At 32.4% G+C, this 18,737-nt stretch overlaps 1 protein-coding gene across 13 annotated transcripts in view; it reads right to left on the bottom strand.

Annotated features, from left to right (window-relative positions):
• Positions 1-262: 262 nt before the first annotated feature.
• lqf (epsin homolog lqf) overlaps positions 263-18,737 on the bottom strand; it is a 153,408-nt gene continuing 134,933 nt past the window's right edge. For 12 of the 13 annotated variants that reach the window (XM_068348301.1, XM_068348305.1, XM_068348300.1 and 9 more), the window contains 2 exons: positions 15,900-16,067; positions 263-4,861 (listed from right to left, as the gene is read on the bottom strand). In XM_068348301.1, the coding sequence (XP_068204402.1) occupies positions 4,503-4,861; positions 15,900-16,067 (527 nt within the window). In that variant the 3' untranslated portion in view covers positions 263-4,502. The remainder of the gene's footprint in view (positions 4,862-15,899; positions 16,068-18,737) is intronic. The other variant, XM_068348313.1, reaches the window with a different exon arrangement.

Raw genomic sequence — 18,737 nt, 5'->3', positions numbered from 1 at the left:
AAGAAATTCCGTTGTCTTGAAAATTTTAGTTCTTGATAGTGAATAAGAAAAAATAAATTTTAAGAAGGAAGGCCAGTCCTACTACATTAGACAAGTCAGCAGTTGAATTGCAAGGCACCCAAGGCTTCAAAGCACCAGGAGCTTGCCAGCTGTCATTCCTCAAGCCTCTCAAAATCAGTTTTGAAATGTAGAAAATTAATTGGCACTTGAAGAAAGTACTTGTCAATAAATGAAAGGTTCCTTGCAGAAGAAAAAAAAGCAGTATGGAAAATAAGCTATATATATTTTCAATTTATATCTAAACATATCAGAATTGCAGTTGAATGTTAGTTTCTGTGGTACAGTATTGTAGTAAAAAGTTTTATAAAGAATGAGTTTCTAAAGTTAAGTAACTCTAGAAACATTACAGTCATTTTATGAACTTTATATGAAATCGGCCATAAAATTTAAAAACAACCAATCATTTCATAGAATCTGCAACTGAACTTTAAAAGGGAGCTTCAAAAGTCCTTACGCCACAGAAAAGAGTACTCTAAAATGTAAACAAAAATCCGCATCACAGTATTTCACTAATTGTATATTACCATTCAATACCTAATTTTTCTTTTTTCATTCCCTTTTCTACAGAATACAGAGGTACAACATTTTAGGGTATGTGGGTCCCTGTATTTTAGTGTCATTTCAATAACTGTACACATAAATACCAAACTAAGAAATGAACACTATACTCTGCAGCAAGATAAAAATGAAAAGAATACGGAGTCTCTACCTCAAAAACTACATGTTTAACATTAACACCTAAACTTGTCAAAGTAATTCAAAGACAATAATTAGCAGTTTAATCATTTAGATTACACTAGATTTCCATCATAAGTACTTAAAGGCTAAATGTTTGTTCATTTTAACTTCTTAAAAAAAAAAAACTTACTAACAAAGGTTAAAAAGAGTAACAAAGAAAGATTCATTTACAAGAGACGCTACCCTAAGCCTGATTCTTACAACTTAATTACATATGGGGGAAAAAGGTGAAAAGGGACTGTAAGTAATGCTGACATACATCTTCATATAAATTAAAAAAAACTACAATAAGGACCCTTAGATGCACCAAATAATCTTTACACTATCATTTTAAAAGACAATACCTCCTTTGATAAAAGAATACAGCTGATACACAAGAAATATGAACACTGCTGAATACATAAAAATATTTCCATCTATTTATCTGAGAGATTACCACATACCACAAATGAAGTACCAATTCCCTTATTGCACAGGAGAGCTTAGCTTACCCATAATATAATCAATACACTAATAATGACAACAAAAGATGCAAGTGGTTCATTACCAAAAGAACATAATATTAAATAAAGATTTTAGTTTTCAAAGGACTAAATAACAGTTTTTCTCCACAAACAAAAATGATGGCAGATACTCCAAAGTTAAATAATGCTAAAGATAATAATATTTATAAGAGTAACAACATTAATAGTAGTAGTAGTAGTAGTAGTAGTAGTAGAACAGTACTTGTTGTACAAAGATTACATTTGAAAATAACCAAAACAACACTTAAAACAAACGAAGGTCACTGCCTGATCATACCGTATGCGAATTAAGCAACCAAGATGAGTTAACGTAGCACCAACAGCACAAGTTCATTACAGCTTCTTTCCAATAATTATCTAATTCGGGAGAAAAGTACTGTAGAATGGGTAGATTCTGCAATAACTTGGAAAACATTTACTCTCTCTGTATAAACGCTCGGTAGTTTGTGTTGCAACACGAAGACAGATGGAGTTGGCTATTTGTACAATAAACTGTTACACCATCCCAGTACTGAAGGCCTTTTTAAAGAAAACTGTAAAATCACCACAATACAAAATAAATTAACATTACTGGGAACTTTAGCAAAAATCATATAAACTATATCAATAAGGAAAACTTTTTGAAGAAACATTCGGCTGCACATGATGCCAGAATATGGTAAAATTATAATGAAATTTGTTTATGATCTCCTTCACACTACTTTAATATTAAAGTCCTGAAGAATTTTCAAAATGTAAAGTTTCTTTTCTGCAAAGCCTTGAGAATGCAATATTTTTAATAGTAAACAATCTATTTTAACAATATTTACAGTACTGTACTTCAGTTGAGCAATTAACATTTCAAGAATTCAAAATTGTTAACATTGCCCCAAAATACTCATTATCAAAACTATAGACAAAATATCTGATTATTACTGGAAATCTTTGTGATTTACAAGACAAATTATATTATTAAGAATACTGCAGAACTTAACCCATTCTACAGTCAGAATTTTAAAAAATTTCTATCAAAGACTGGGCAACACTGATATACAAAAGGGATAACTATATTAACCTCTCATGATGGCTAAAGGATGCAATAAAAAAAAAAAAAACTGGAAAAGCCATCTGATGCAACCCATCAAGACCCAGAAGGAAGCAGAGAAGACTATAACAAAGGTCAACATTCCTGTAGTCAAGTCAAAGATGTCCTAAAGGCATTCCCAAAAAAAGTAGGATCATTTTTGCTTGATAACAGAATACAGTAAGGCAATGTGCCAAGTTATTGTCCCCAAGCTACCAAATCTGATTTTTGCTTTATATTGCGAGGCTAATGTTGTCACTTTTGGAAAGATTTTTATTCACATTTTCCTAGCTGGAGATAATGGAAGAGGGTGCTTCCCACAACATAAGAAGCAAGATACCTACAATGTGTTCAATGACGACATTGATCCCTTCCCTACATCTGGGCCTGAAATGTTCAAGCTAAGTATTTCGTTAGTCACTAAGCTCGATAATTAAATTTTTTCATATATAATTTATTAAAAATCCTTGTATTTAAAAAAAAATGGTCAAGGTCTAAGTGAAACATCTTTTTTATCAATTAACCCATAGATTCAAATTTTAGATTCAAATTTTATTATCCAGTATTTATAGCAAACTACATTGAATTTAATTTTTCCTAATAATGCCTTCCATGTAGTACAAAATATGATATTCCTATTCTTAGTTAGTATGCTGTGACTACACTTATGTTTGAACACTTGCAGATGCCCAGAAGAAAGAATATATCTGCAAAGAACACATCAAATGTTTGGCATGAATTAACAACACTAAGCCTTAATCGTATTTTAACTCTTCACTCTACTACTGTCATATAAAATTATCCATGTGAAAAAAATACCTAAGGCTTATAACTGGTGATCACATGGTAGTGACCAAGTCATTTTTTACATTTTGAGGTTTGAGTGGTCAATGTTTTAACAATAAACTTATATTCCAGCTATATACAAAGCTCCATTCAGTTGATGTTGGTGCAGAAAAAAAAATTCATTCATCACATGACATAATGGCATCATTAAAGGCCAAGTCATAACTTATACTGCAGTCTCTAAAGAGACATTTACTTTTCAAGCTTATATTAAGAAGTTACAAAATTTTTCACTTAGAATGCAATAAGATTATATCAAATCACTGCATAGTCGCACAATCTCATTGAAAATACTTGGAGTAATCTTCACTAAAAGCTGATGGCTCCTGTATATTATTGTAGCTGCAAATACAGTAAGCTTCTTTACCAATTTGTAGCTGAAGACTATAAGTAATATTGGAGATCAATTTATTTGCTCGTAATGATCAAGACTACCCATCCTCTGTTTCTATCACTAAATTCTTGTTATGCAAAACATTGGTAGCATGATGTAATAAAGCTAATGGGATGATTAACAACCCTGAAGTTTACTTTTAGATTCTCTCTAAAGATGCCATATTTCCAAGGAACCTGGAGTTAAAAAAATCTTGAAACGATCTAGTAAAATAGATGCAGAACTTGCATTTCATCATTATCATTTTCCCAAAATTCCCAAATAAAGAGACTAGTATTGGCATATTCGGGACAAACCATCAAACCAATTTTTCAAATATCCAAACATTATTCTTCAGTTTCCTTTAAATGTTGCTTATTCAAAGCATGTTTGGGGGATACTGAATGGTGTGTTATATTAAAAAAAACATATTTGGGGAAAAAATTACATTTAAATAAGTTATTTCCCTTAAAATCTACTCTTGGACCAGCTATAAAAGTACACCTAATCTTAATAATAAATAGTAATGACAATATTGCATACATTTTCTACTTATCATAAATTCTTTGGAGTCTCATTTGCACAAAAGTTCTGAATATCCAAATTGCAAATGGGAAATGGTAAATTGTCAGTATCATATCACTGGTGTTTCCTAGTTCCCACCCAAAAGCCATAACAATTAAATAATAAAGAATTTACAAGAAGAATTGTTTTAGAAATCAAGAGGCGTGGAGACCCTGTACAATGTATGTGCATAAAGAAAAATAACTACTTATGTACATTTTTTTCAGATTTAGAAAATTTTTGCATACCAATAACCTAAAAAGAGACTGATGGTGATAATGCATTATATGACTGATCTGAACACTAAAAATTAAGGATGAAGATGTGAGCTGTATTATAAAAAGAAAGGGTTCTCTTCTTGAGAGGCAGCTGGCGGGGCCATGCCAAAGCCAGTGGACGGTTGTGGGGGACCCCATGGGCCATGATCTATTCCAGTGGGTGCTGGTGAAACGGAGAGACCCGAGCCCCCAATGCCAGTGGTTCGAAGCTGGTTCATTGATGGCTTGGGAGCCTGTTGAGCCTGGAAGGGGTTTGGAGGACTGGGAGCACTGAACGGGTTCACACCTGTAAAAGATGAAGGCGCAAAAGGATTGGTGGAGGTGGTGTTGGTGGTGTTGAGATTGTTGTTCAAGTTGTTGTTGATGTTGTTCATGATGAGGGGAGAAGCAGAGGTAGAGTTCAAAGGAGTGAGACCTGCAAGGAAGAGAAAAGCCACACACAAAATTACATTAGCTTGGCTTAGGATCCATATTTTAGTTAACATTTCTATGAAATTTCATCAATGCACACACCTCACTTCATATCTCAAATAAAACAAAAACTGATTATGATCTACCATCTGGGTGCAAGTTCCTCAATGAAAAGTGAATAGCTATGAATTCAAACTTGCTCAAAAGTAGTGCCAAAAATAAAATGTTAAATACTTTTAATAGTATGCACTTTCTAAATACTATATTGTAGAATTTGTTATAAAAGCTTAATCAGATCTGCTAACGTAATTCTAACTTGAAGCATATTTATTTAATTATTCTGAAACAAATCATAATAGATGCATAATAGTACATCAAAATCATTTCAAACATGTATTCTTGGATATAACTAGAATTTAATTTAAAGTATGAACATTCTAAAATGAGTAAATATCCTTACTATAGTGAAAACAATATTGATGAATAGAAAATTATCAATGTTAAAAACCCAAACAGAACAACTTTAAAATCTCACTTTGAGCTACTGTACATCAACTATTTTTTTACTTAAAATAAATATAAAAGAGTTAAGCAGAGAATTTTGCCTAACGAAAATTGTTAATCCATACCAAATGACCGCAACCAAGACTGGACACCCGAGAGCATGCCAAAGCTTGTGGTATTAGTTGAATGTGAATTGAATAACATAAGCTATCTTTTTAAGAACAACACATTAGTAGTTTATGAAACACAGTTCCCTTATCGCAAACTACAGTACAATCATTCCTCAAAAGTCCCTATCTCTTTTAAAAATTGCTATTTATCTGATGAAGTAAAGATGTGAAAAATCCAACATCAATTATCCCACAAAATACTCAAGCCTTTAAGCATTCAATTATGATGAAAATATTACAAAAACTATTTTTCAACATATTAAAAATCACTTGAATTTAGGTGGATTATAGAAATATCAATGTCATATAATTCAGTTATTCATGATTTACTTATAAATTACTTTTCCAAGAACAATTCCAAACCTCTTACTATATTAATTACTTAAAAACAGAAAATTCCAGGGTGCAAAGTGATAAACTAATGGCATACTGTCCTAATAGTCTAATGATATATGAACTAGCATGAAATTCAAGTGCAATGCATTGCTACGCAGTTCAGCTTTGTTAAAAAAAAAATAAAAAAACTTAGTTTATATCTCAAGTCTCAAGCACTTTACCACATAACAAGAACCAATGAAGTATAGGCAGTAACAATTTAAAAAAAAAAATACACTTTGAGGATTTTCAAAAAGGTATAATTGAACAGACATTAATCACAGAAAACATTATATCTGCTGCATTTGCCACTGAAAGTGGGAATCTAAAGAGGACAAATACACAACAGTTTTATGTCAAGATACTACTGTGTTTGAATACACAGTTCCATAACAGCATTGTATAAAAATCTTTCAATCTAACGAGCGTCGGCCAAAATAAGAGAAAATTAGAATTTCTAGCATACATATGAATAAAACCCTTTGTTCTCCCTGGAAAGAAATGGTGAGAAGTAATGCTGGTGTAAAACAACTGTTGCCCAGTCGCCATTTTGATTTCTCATTCTTAAGTATAGTATTAATAATTGTGTAAAAAAATCAGACATTCATATTGGAGAAGCAGATGGGAATATATATGAATTCCTGTGAATATACATTTGTAATTCTGCAATCAACCAACAGATGATGACTCTCCAAACTACCATGCTGCCAGAGAAGCATTGTAGATGAAACACATCTGGAACCTGTAGCTTAAGACTTATTCCTATATGGAAATGAAACAGTCAGTTCTCTGCCTTTTGTGAATTATTGTCACTTGTTAGATTAGTCAAATTTTCCTCCCATTTAGATGTAGATTTTTTTCACCTGTGAACCTTAAGAATATTTGCCACAAAAATATTTATTAAGACTTCTAGACTTATGTCTGCCCATATCTTTAATATGAGAAGTAGATTGATAATCAGCAATGTCTAGAAGACTGTTCTTGTGAAATTAATTGGCTGTGTTAAGGAATTTACTTGATCATGCACTTTAAACAAACTACATGACTTGATTAAAAAGAAGGTTCAAAATTGGAGCTGACAACATGTGCTTTGAGGCTATGAAAAATTTCTTTTGAACGAAGAACAAATCTGTTCTTTTTTTATGTAAATACTGTTACAATACATCAGCTAGTTATGAAGAAAATTCAGTTACTGCACAATCTAAAGATTTAAAATATAGCAGAACTAATTGCTGACTTTGAAGTTACTAAAGAATTAAGTAAATCTTATGGTAAGATCAGCAAAAGAATTAATTTTAAGTTCCCCTCAAGCCTTACACAGTTCCCTTCAATTCCTTAGGTAGTATTTAAAATTTTCTGTCATGTAAAAGACGTTCGTAGGCTAGATTACTATCATAAACACCATATTTAGGCTTTAAGGGAATGGTATTGATTCAGCTGGGCTCCACAAGGCACTAGAAGAGTTGGAAGACCCAGGCCTGTATGGTTGAGGACTATGAAGCGCGAAGTAGGAGATGATGAATGGAGAAGTATTGAATTAAAAGCAAGATACAGACGACTGGCGAAATCTAACCAAGGTCCTATGCGTCAATAGGCGTAGGAGATAATAATGATTGATCAAAGGGGAAATTGAGGGTAAAAACTTATAGCCTTTTCAAGAACTGCTTCAATGCTAGCTTTCAATTCGGGAAGAAAATTGGGGAAAAGTAGTGGACGAAATTAATAGCAGACACAACTAGACATGATATGGAAAAGGCCAGAACAGACTATATGTCTGATTTGTCATGAAATTTGTCAACTATTGTGCAAATAACAGATTTAACCAAAACTTTTTTTATGTTAGACATTCCCAGAAGGGAAGCTAATATGGTAAAGGTAGGAACCTTGGCTTACCAGCATGTGAAATGCCATAAGGTAGTGTAGTGTTAATAATTGGGTGTACTCCTAACACATTTGTTGCACCACCTGTTGACTTAACAAAGTTAGAGGAACTCTAAATTTCTTACTTTCATCATCAAAAAGATCTCTATATTGTATTAAAATATCATCTATGGGGTAGTGTAGTTAATAATTGGACTCACATTTTATACAACCTGTTGACCTAACAACTAAAAAAAAAGAGTTATGCAGGGAGCTTTAATTTTCTTACTTTCATCATTAAAAAGATTTCTATATTGTATACAAATATCATCTATGAGGTAGACTTCTTAAGTTCAGGATGTTTATTCCTTTACAGTTTTTCAAAAGACAAGTTCTGAATGCCTTCTACAAAGAGCTTTCCTTCTTTTAAAAGGGGTTATCATTAATCTTGTCTGAAATAGAAACATGCAATGAACAGAAAACTGGCAAATGTTCTGCATAGGAGCCTGGCATAGATTGATTGATTAAAAGAGGAATAAGCTCATGTTAAGTATTATGATCCTTAATAAATCGAGGTTCAAGCAAACGAAGGCGGTTCTGATACAGACAAACTTGGAGTGTGAGCCACTTTTTCTAAGTCTGGATCTCTTTATAATGCAATTTGTCCTGTATAAGCACCCCACCTGCCAAACGCAGCCAAGCGTCAGTAATTTCCAGTCCAAATTTTATGAAGGCACTGTCCTTGAGCGCCAGTTCAAGCCAATATCAGTGACTTTTTTTTTTAAACTAAATGAATGTTTGTTCTCAGAAAATGTGATACATTCTGTGATATATATATATATATTTTTGCTGGTTTGGTGTGCCTTTGCAATAAAGCTTCATGTGATTATTTGATCTTTGTTATTAAAAATAAAAACAAAAATTGAAAGTAAGAAATTAATATTGAAATACCAGGAGTGGCACCTGGTTATGTGATCCACCTGCCCAAGCGAGCCAATTTATCAAATTTGCAAGGGTGGCTCACTAGGGCAGTTTTGACTGTATATGTATTATAAGTGATTCCAAGGTCGTTTTCAATATTCTCTGGCCTCCTGTGTTAAAAAAAATACACTAAGTTCAGATCTTAGATCCCCTTCTAAATCATCTAGATCAAATACACCACTAACCTGGCCTATTTTGGAAGATATAACCTGAATGGCAGTTGGGAAGGAAGCAGCAGGAAAAGCTTGGGAAACTAACTTTTTTCCTAGGAAAAGTTTGGGATAGTAATACTTCTTCCCTTTAGCTTATAGTTAACTGTAAATAGTCTGGCATGAGATTCTTTGGTAAAGATGTACTATAGGCCCAATTGTACTAGCAAGGAACATGCGAGTTCTCGGCGAATGTACACATTTCGGTCAAGGATCCACTTTTACCCACAGGAGCTTCTTCACTTTGCATTCAGATCAAAATTTTGTCTATAAATTATGAAGACATTGCTCTATAACCCCTAACAAGGATGTGAATACTTAGAACCCCACCCCCCCCCCAAAAAAAAGGAAAAAAAAAACCTAAGTACTGTAACACAATACAGTGGCCGAGGCTCTCAACCAAACGAATAATGAGGATTCAAAATAGAGGCAGCTCAAACGGACGCTGTATATGTCCACCCACTATGGAAAATAAATTCCTTTTTTTTCTATCATGGCCAAAGCTCTTGATTTAAGAATTAATATCACATGAACAAAGGGAAGTTTTATTGAAGTATTTTTTTCAAGAATTAAACTTTTACCTCAAACTTAACAGTACAGTCTAAGCATATAATGAATGATCAAAGTTGTAGGACAAACTTGGCTATGATTTTTTTATATTAGACAAATTTAACCAGAAACTAACTGTTATTCATTTATTTTAAAATCTTCAGTTCCATGAAATTAATGTATGCTCATATATATAAAGAAAATCTTCAAATATAGATATGTACAGTACTTTTGATTTTTAAAATTTCCATGAAACATTTTGGTAAACATTAATATAAGAAAGCGTTAATCTCTAAACTCAGTTTGAAAGTCCTCAAGGTGTCAATTAAGCCATGAATATCACCGAGCCAAGTCTAAAGCAATGATCTGTGTGCGAGACCCACATCCAGGAGTCCCATGTCAACGAAGCAGCAAATTTCCTGCTGGCTATGTAGGTCACAGCCTGCAAATTCTAAGAATTGTTAGTAGCTTATACAAGGGAAATACCATACACTACATTCTGAAGGTAAAAAAAAAATTACTTAAAACAGTAAAAAGAGCACTGGACAGTTTTCAAGTGTTCATACAGTAAAGGCCCAATCTTGGGCCATGTTATATAGCAAAACTACATTACAATTAATCTAAAGTTATCATGTACTGTAGTTTTCTAGTTATTAAGAAATCAGCACAAACTTTATATATTACATTTAGCATATCTCTCTCTTTTTTTAACCTTTTTTTATGAAAGTTGAATACTGAAGGCATGCATACATTCTGCACTGGTATAAAAAAATTATCATTGCAAAGCCATCTTGAAATGGTAAAAAAAAAATTCAACTGGCAACAAACTGGATAATCGGTTCATTCATTAAATATTGGATTGCCATATCATTCAAATGGTTCCAAGCCATTTTCACTTTCTTTTCAAGATATTTTTGCATTTATGCAAATTTTTTCACATTTTTTTTATAGGTGGCTTTAACAATATGTGATCATTAAATTGCACATGTAAGAAACAGTGTAACTGGGTACAGTTTACAGCTCTTCCCTACATAACGTAGTCATTACACAAGAGTTGTAAAATCAATATAGGTCACAGCTAAAAATCTTGACAACCTTACAGGTAGATAAAAGGGACGGAGATTTAATATCTCTCTATCTATCTATCTATATATATATATATATATATATATATATATATATATATATATATATATATATATATATATATATATATATATATATATATATATATATATATGTTGGATTTAAATGGGTTCAACATTAAAAACTGATGAATCAAAAGACTTGATATGGTAAATCTCATTTGACAATTAAGATGGAAATCAGTTGGTGCAGCTATCAATATTACAATGCTCTTTGTAGTCTTGCTTTTTTACCAGTTGTCACAGGCTGTGAAAGGAGTACGAGGCTTTTGTCCTACTGTACTGTAAACTGTGTTAAAGTAAGAATAAAATCTTGTGATAATAATATGCATGTACAAAACATAAAGAAAAAGTTTAGAGTGAATGATGTGAATATTTAACCCGAACTACATAATTTAAATTAAAAATGTTCATAAAACAATTGTCATGACAGATGTAAACTCATCCCTATGAAAAACAATGTAATGAAAATCTTCAAGGGACTCAAATACAGAATTTTAAATCACGTTGTTACTATTGATAACTGCTGTTTAGTTGGTGAACTAAACTACTCTCAAGGAGAAGAGATTCATCATAATTACTAAAATTTCATGAATGTTCAAATTCCACTAATTATTGGAACTATAAATTCTATAACAATACATAATGTACCAACAAACAATAATATGTAATAATGCATCATTAGCTTGAAAATAATTGTTTTGATGTGAACCAAATGATACGAGTTGGTGGGAGCCGAGTGAAAAATTAAGAGCTATCCTTAAGAATAGAAAAGAATCCAAACAAAAGCAGCAATGAGATAATCATTCCCATCTAACATAAGACTCCAGTTTTAGATGTCCAAAAACTATTCGGTATATCAGACAAACACTTGAAGAAATGCCAAGGTGCCTGCGTCAACAAAGTTTTTAAGATACCCAACAATTATATGATTATTTATTTATTTCTGTCTTGCGGGTAATAGCTAGTCAATGTGAATGACTTTTTATCTACTATGTGGGATTGCCAATTTTCATTGGTGTTCTTATTATCTTGTATTCATTTCTGTATACAGTTTAGTTCAGTTCTTTGCGACAATTAAAAACCAAATCTGCAATTAGTTCTTTCTTAGAATAATACTGTATTCATGTATTTTTTTTTCCTTTTGAAGAATTTTGTCTAATGTCCCAAGATATCTTTTTACTAGATGAATAATTTTCCCTGTATATTTGGGATAGAAAAAAATTGCTACATTAATAAGAAAAAAACAAACTTCCTTTATTGCTTATTTTATGAACCTCCCCAAATTTTCATAATGCCTATCTCGAAGGTGGTTAAATGTCTTTCAAGTAAAAAAATATATTTTTTTTACTTTCTTGTAATAGCCTGCCCCTCTAATGCAGTATTGAGATTTTAAGGTGGTATATGGCAATATTTGTGCAGGGGTACAATGTATCCCACTTGTCTTTTTAGCTCTCATTTTGCATTGGCATCTACCCGCACACCAGATTGTAATTTTTGTGATTTAAGGGTTTATTTCGAAACAGATTAATCTCTTCCTTTCACAGTTGGCAACAGCCACAATTTTAGACAAGTATATGCCTTGAAAGAAATTCAATGTTACATAAGGGTAAGGGGGTCGCTTCAACAAAACTGTCTTTTTCACCAACTGCTCAACTAGTAATGACTTGTAACAATGTACTCTATTTAAAATGTCTAAGGGTAAGTTCAACAACTTTGGAGAAAAAAAGGTATATCTAAAATAACGATCTATATCTTCATATGAACTTATTTAAATAATTTTCAATTCTTTTTAAAATATACTTTGAAAATGTTATCATGACCAAAAAATACATGTAAAACAAAATTAATTCTTTTGTACTAAATACTCTCACTAATTTCTATATAATAATTTTCTATTGTAATATCTCAAGCAGAAAAATAATTTTCTTTATAAAACTGTACCAAGCCACACCGACTCAAAAGAACCTTACCATGGCAATTTTTAGATTTGATATATGCTGACCAAATTTGCAGTGCATGCTTTTTTTCTTAAACATCTTTGTGTTCTTGAAAATTACAAAATGTCAAAGAGTTATAAAATGACATCAAAAATTTTAATTACAAACTACTGTACAAACTCTTATATAAAATTGTAAAGCTATAAATGTTTAACTAGTACTGTACTAGTTTTACAGGTACTGGGAACAAGATTACCAGAAAATCCAACAAGATTAATTGTGAGTCTGCAACCCATACTTTCACTTGATACATAAACAAATTCTTATGTTATATCACTCAATTATTGAATACTCAAATGGCTACCAAACTTCCCACAGTGAAATGAAGGCTCAAGTTAAAACAACTGAAGAGAGGACAGACCTTACTGTACTAAAAGGTAAAAAAAATTGTGGAGGGATATCAAAATTGCTGTTCTTCTTTTATGAATAACCTCAAAATCATGTTGGATAAAATACAGGTAATATTGATGAACGTAGTACCAAAATAGTTTAACAAGACTACCGCACAAAATTTTGAAACTATATCATGAGAATCGCACAAGAGATTAAATTACAACTGAAGGATCCCCCCCCCCCATATGAAAAGTAGGAGCCAAAAACTATGTAGTTTGGGCTTAAAGAGTACTACAAAGAATCTTTAGTACCATCTAGAGTGACCTGCACAAGACATAATTAAGTTGGTAAGAACCAACCTCAACTTTAAAAGTTATGTTAAAATTGGCATTTATCCTCCATGCCAAATAATTAAATTATCTTTATACAACATATATTGCATTGCCACATTCTTATTCATTTCTTTAAAAAGGGGATTTTGAAGTGAAATGCAGGGAAAGTCCTCTACTTCAGTGTTCCAACTGATCAAATATAACTAATACACGAATGGAACAAGAAGTAAACACATTAGAATGTTAGTTAAGCCCTGTAATCATAAAAACAAGCATTTTTAGAACAATATCAGTTGTCAATATGAATTTTTAAATTTGAATTACAATAAAGTACATGACTTCACATAACACTAAAATTTCATTATACCTTCCATTAATTTCTCAGATAACTCTGTAAGCTGATATAAGATTCCCAAAGAATTTTTATTTCATTTTGGAAAAAAAAAATATTGAAATATTTTCAATGGTTTTATGCAGTTACTTGATGTATTTTACATCTCATTCTTGTTACTCATAAGACATGTTAGTATTTAAACAGGATCCATAAGGCTATTCAAATTACCAAGTAACCGGTTCCCTTCCAATAGTACAAGACATCCATCAGTATTTTCTTGAAAAATGGAGGATGCTTATATTTACCTTCATTGCAGAGGTACGAAAGTTTATCAGAGATGCAGTTTTCAGTAAAAGAAAAGAGAATACACATATTTCTCTTCAACACAATAGTGTATTGAGGCTTTGATCTTAAATTATCAGATTTTTCAGCTGCATCTTAAAGCATGTTTTCTCCTGCTATAGAAGGAGCAAAATTCAATTAAAGTTCTGTCTTACCATTTATGAGTTACCTCTTAAGGTTTAAAATTTGGAAATATGTGCTACCAAATTTAGTGTGATACAGTAAACGTTAACAGTAGTATCTGTTTACGAGAGACTGAATATGAGTAAATCAGTATGAAAGCATAAAAATTCATATGGGTTTACAAGCATTGCATTAATATGCTAGCAAAAATTTCCCTCTGTATGTGCAGTTTTTTTCTAGAAAAATATGATACACGGAAAGCACCAATTTTGTTTTGCCTTGTCCTGCATCTCTCACTCTTGCTCAGACCTCTTTCACTCGCCAAGGAGCAATTGAACCAGCATCATCTATAGTATAGTTATCATGCACGTGTCTTTGGAAGTGTTTTTTTTTTAGAGTTGTGCCCACGTGTTCTTTATAGAATTGTGATCGCTATTGTTCACCGTCAAGTTAACAGTAATAGTACATTACAGTATCTGAACAGTGGCCCCCCAAAGATGAATGTAAGATGATTACTGAATAGGCAAAAAAAAGAAATGATCAAGATGTATTAATAGGATATGCGTGTAGCAGACCTGGGAAAAATACACAATCGTACAACATTAACGAATTGCACAAATCTGAAGAAAAAAGAAATCAAAGCAACTGATGATGAAACAGTGGCTATGTGATCTTGATAATGTAGAAAAGTTGATTCTCATCTGGAACAATGAGATGCAGTTAGAAGTAGATATACTGTCCTGTTATTACTGAGAACATTATTTGTGAAAAGGCAAAGGTATTATATGCTTGCCTTGCTTATCATTACCACTAACATTCTTAGAACCCATTTTATTTTGATATACAATATAGAAAAAAAAATCATAGGAACAATAAAAATTGAATAAAAGAGGTAACAGTGATGTCTTGCTGGTGTGCAGCAGTAGAGTATGTGAAAGCCTAGTTTACCATTGTGTAAAATCTTTGTCTAGGCAAGCATATTACGTGTCTCTGCTGTACAAGTTCTACCAAGCTGCAATTGGCCATTCGATTTTCAAATGGATTCAACTTCCAAGTTCAATTGGTTGAAAAATATCCTTAGAACACAGATTTGTTCCGAGTTCAGATACATTTGAACCTCAGGGTTCTACTGTAATTGTACTCTCATAGCTCACCGCCCAATAGCAAGGAGTTCAAAATCTGGGGGGAGGGGACTACCAGCTTGAGTAGGGTGAAACCTTTTCTTGTTTTACCAACTAATAAGTTGGGGTTTCCCATCCAGGTTTAATGGATAACTTTTCACAGCAAAATTTTGGCTTTTAATTTCGTAGTTTCATGATTGTGATGATACTTGTCTTTATTCCACCATTGTTTAATCTTGGAGCTGTGTCTAGATATAATATAGGCCTCAATTACAGGTCACAAAGTTAGTTTTTATCTGGAATATTTCCATCTTTGTCTGCCACTGGAACAAATCATGACTGGGGTCCTGTTTTTCTGAGCTTGATGATTTTCTTAACTTTCATCAAGATTTCTATTAAGTCCAAAATAAAATAAATCTTTGAATAAATTCAGAATTACAGTATGTAATTTTTATATCAGCTACATTTTACCTTTTCAAGGTATAAGTTCAACTTTATCAAGACAAATCCTACTACTGTAATATTAAAAACCTGTTTCATGAACAAAACAACTGATATTGCATGTGTAGACTGTACAGTGAGATTTCAACCATAAACAGTCAACTTGCACTCCATGGAGATTAATATAAAATTAAATTGACGGCGCTCACAAATGCAAACTTACCTAAACCACCAGGCACATGTTTAGCTGACACTAGATTGTCAAGATTAACAAGGTTAGAGTTTTCACCAAGGAACGCTGCCGGACTCTTTGATTTCTGTGGCTCTCGAGTATTATTTTCTGGCATCGATGATCCCAAACCACTTAAATCAAATGCATCTGATAACCCATCTGTAGAAAAAAAAAAAAAAATATATCATCCTTCCTGAACTGGTATAAAGTACCAAAAGATATTTTTTCATTTAAGGAAAAAAATGTCTTGGAATATGAATATCATTTTTTATACAATTTCTAAAGTAAAGGTGAATTTAGATTGAAAAGCTTATCAGAATGAATAAGATAACAATCATTTATCAAGATCCCCTGGTTTGAGATGTACAAATTACAACATGGAAACAGTTTAAACAAATGTTGGTTTCCTAGACAGTTATGTCTATAATACTGTAGAGCTAATTCAACAGATATTGAAAGAGCTAACTTACATGCAACTAATTAAAATACAAATTTAGCTTATTCCATTTTATCTCTAGAACTTTAGATGATATAAAATTCAAGATTTGATTTATGAATTTGGCCTATATAGCTCCACCACTGAGGGCAAGATACTATCTAGCACTAAGGTGTGACAGGGAAACCCTGCGGTTGCACCAATTAAGAGTTTGAACATCAAGATAGACAAAAGCAGGAAAAGGGGTTGTAAGAATTTGTAGTAAGTGCTCGCAGTGATCTGTCTTGTGGGATAGAAGGTATCAGGGAGCGCAAGTTTGATTTGAACAATGTTATTTTACTTTTCATGTTTGAATGACAAAAATTGACCAATAAAAAAATTAGAATAGTATAATTTTTCTCAAAAAATTTCATATTTTGAGAATCAGGCTTTAAAATTTTTAGCTATTTAGAGATTGATTGAATAGATTTTACCATATACAAGAGATGATGCGAGAAGTACAAAAGGAAGGCCAAGGTTTGGGTGGATGAATGGAGTGAAGAAAGCTCTAGGTGGAAGGAGGTTAGATGTGAGAAAGGCAAAAGAGCTTGCCAAAAATAGGAATGTATGGCGAGCGATTGTGACACAGTTCTGATAGGCCCTGCGGCATCCTTCGATCACATTGGTGACCGATGAGGTAGCTGCAGTAGGGGATTCAGCATATGAAGCTTTATTGTGGTGAATAACAGAGAGGGTGGGCTGTGGCACCCTAGCAGTACCACCCAAACTTGGCTGGGAGGAGCGAAGAGAAGAAAGTCTCCTCCGTTCTTTGTTTTTTTGTCTGCTAACCGCCCCCCCCCCCCCCCAAAAAAAAAATTAGGGGAAGTACCTTGGTAGATAGATGTACCGGTTGGATCTCCCAAACTCAGTAGCACCTAAAGCTTGGAACCTAAAACTCGGCACCCCATGAAAATTAGGGAGTTATCTTATACACCTAATATGAAAATCACACCTTCAATTCCAAGTGATATTTATTGGTAGGCGAGCCTTGGCCTCGGCCCAATAACGAATATTAAAGGATCCCAAATCATGTTTACCTTACATATTAATGGCATGTTCATGATAAATGGCCTTTTTGAGGAAAAATCTACATCAACAATGAAATTAACTTCTATGTATGCGAGTCCAGCAGAAAACATGTAAACATCTTGTTATGACTGCATCCTCGACAGCCTTATCTATTTCTTTCTATAACCTTTTGATAATTTTAATGGTAGTGTTAATGAAAATAGTAATAACATTTAGGTTAGCATAAAACTTTTTCCATTAAAAATCCATCATGATTATGGTGGTACATAACACGATTTTGAATTGCACAGAACCTTTATTTCTCAGTAAAACTTGTACCATCTTCCGAGTCATATTAAACCTTCTACAGGCAGCACAATTGTTCTATCACTTGGCTGCTTGGATACAAAGAAAAAATAAACTAACTTGGAACTGAAATTAAGAAAAATAATTTGAAAATGGAATGTAAAATTATAATTTTTAAAATTTAGAACAATCATAAGACCGTTATATTGTAAATTATCATTCTGTCATTCTTGGTGGTTTGTTACTGTTCACTAATCACAACCAAAAAGGTTTCCTTGCTATGTAACGTGTAGGAATTTTTAGGGATATGGTGAGTAAAATACTGTAATAACATAAAATAGAAATGGTTTCCATTTTATGAAATACATGACGTAAAATTGCCTTTATTTAATTATTGTTAATTTCTAAGGATAAAGTAAGAAAGACAGCATTAGTAATACCATCATTATTACATTACCAATACTTGGTAAGATATCTTGTTGCAAAGTATATATATATATATATATATATATATATATATATATATATATATATATCTATCTATCTATCTATCTATCTATCTATCTATCTATCTATCTACCTACCTACCTCACAAATTTTAAGTAATTTGTATTTTTCCTAACAGTACTTACCTCAAACTACTTTCTTGGGAGTATCTGGGATCTCCTCCCTAACTTGAGTACTTGGAGAATAAAGAGCATCGGAACTTATCTTTCATAGCTTATTAACATGTTTTTAAAAAGGTTACAAAAGGATTATGAGGGATATACTGTATTTCAAAACATGTGGGGTTCCTCAGTGTTTTGTTCATCTTCACCCTCCTGTTAAGACATATGAATTGAAACTTAAGGCATCCCTGCCCTGTTCATTTATAACTGGGAAAGGACTTGCTTAGCAGGTTGTTTCAAGGGGAAGCCTTTGAAATGGTGCCTCTAGTCAACTAGTGACATATTAGTTCTATGCATTTCCTTCTTTCATATTAATTGTCTTTTTCTTCACATAAGAAATTCTCTTTCCTAGATTTCTTTTACCAAATAGTA

The sequence above is a fragment of the Palaemon carinicauda genome, chromosome 24 (genome assembly GCF_036898095.1).
Source record: "Palaemon carinicauda isolate YSFRI2023 chromosome 24, ASM3689809v2, whole genome shotgun sequence".
Lineage (NCBI taxonomy): Eukaryota > Metazoa > Arthropoda > Malacostraca > Decapoda > Palaemonidae > Palaemon > Palaemon carinicauda.
The sequence above is the reverse complement of the archived record's forward strand: the minus strand, read 5'-3'. Positions and strand labels throughout refer to the sequence as shown.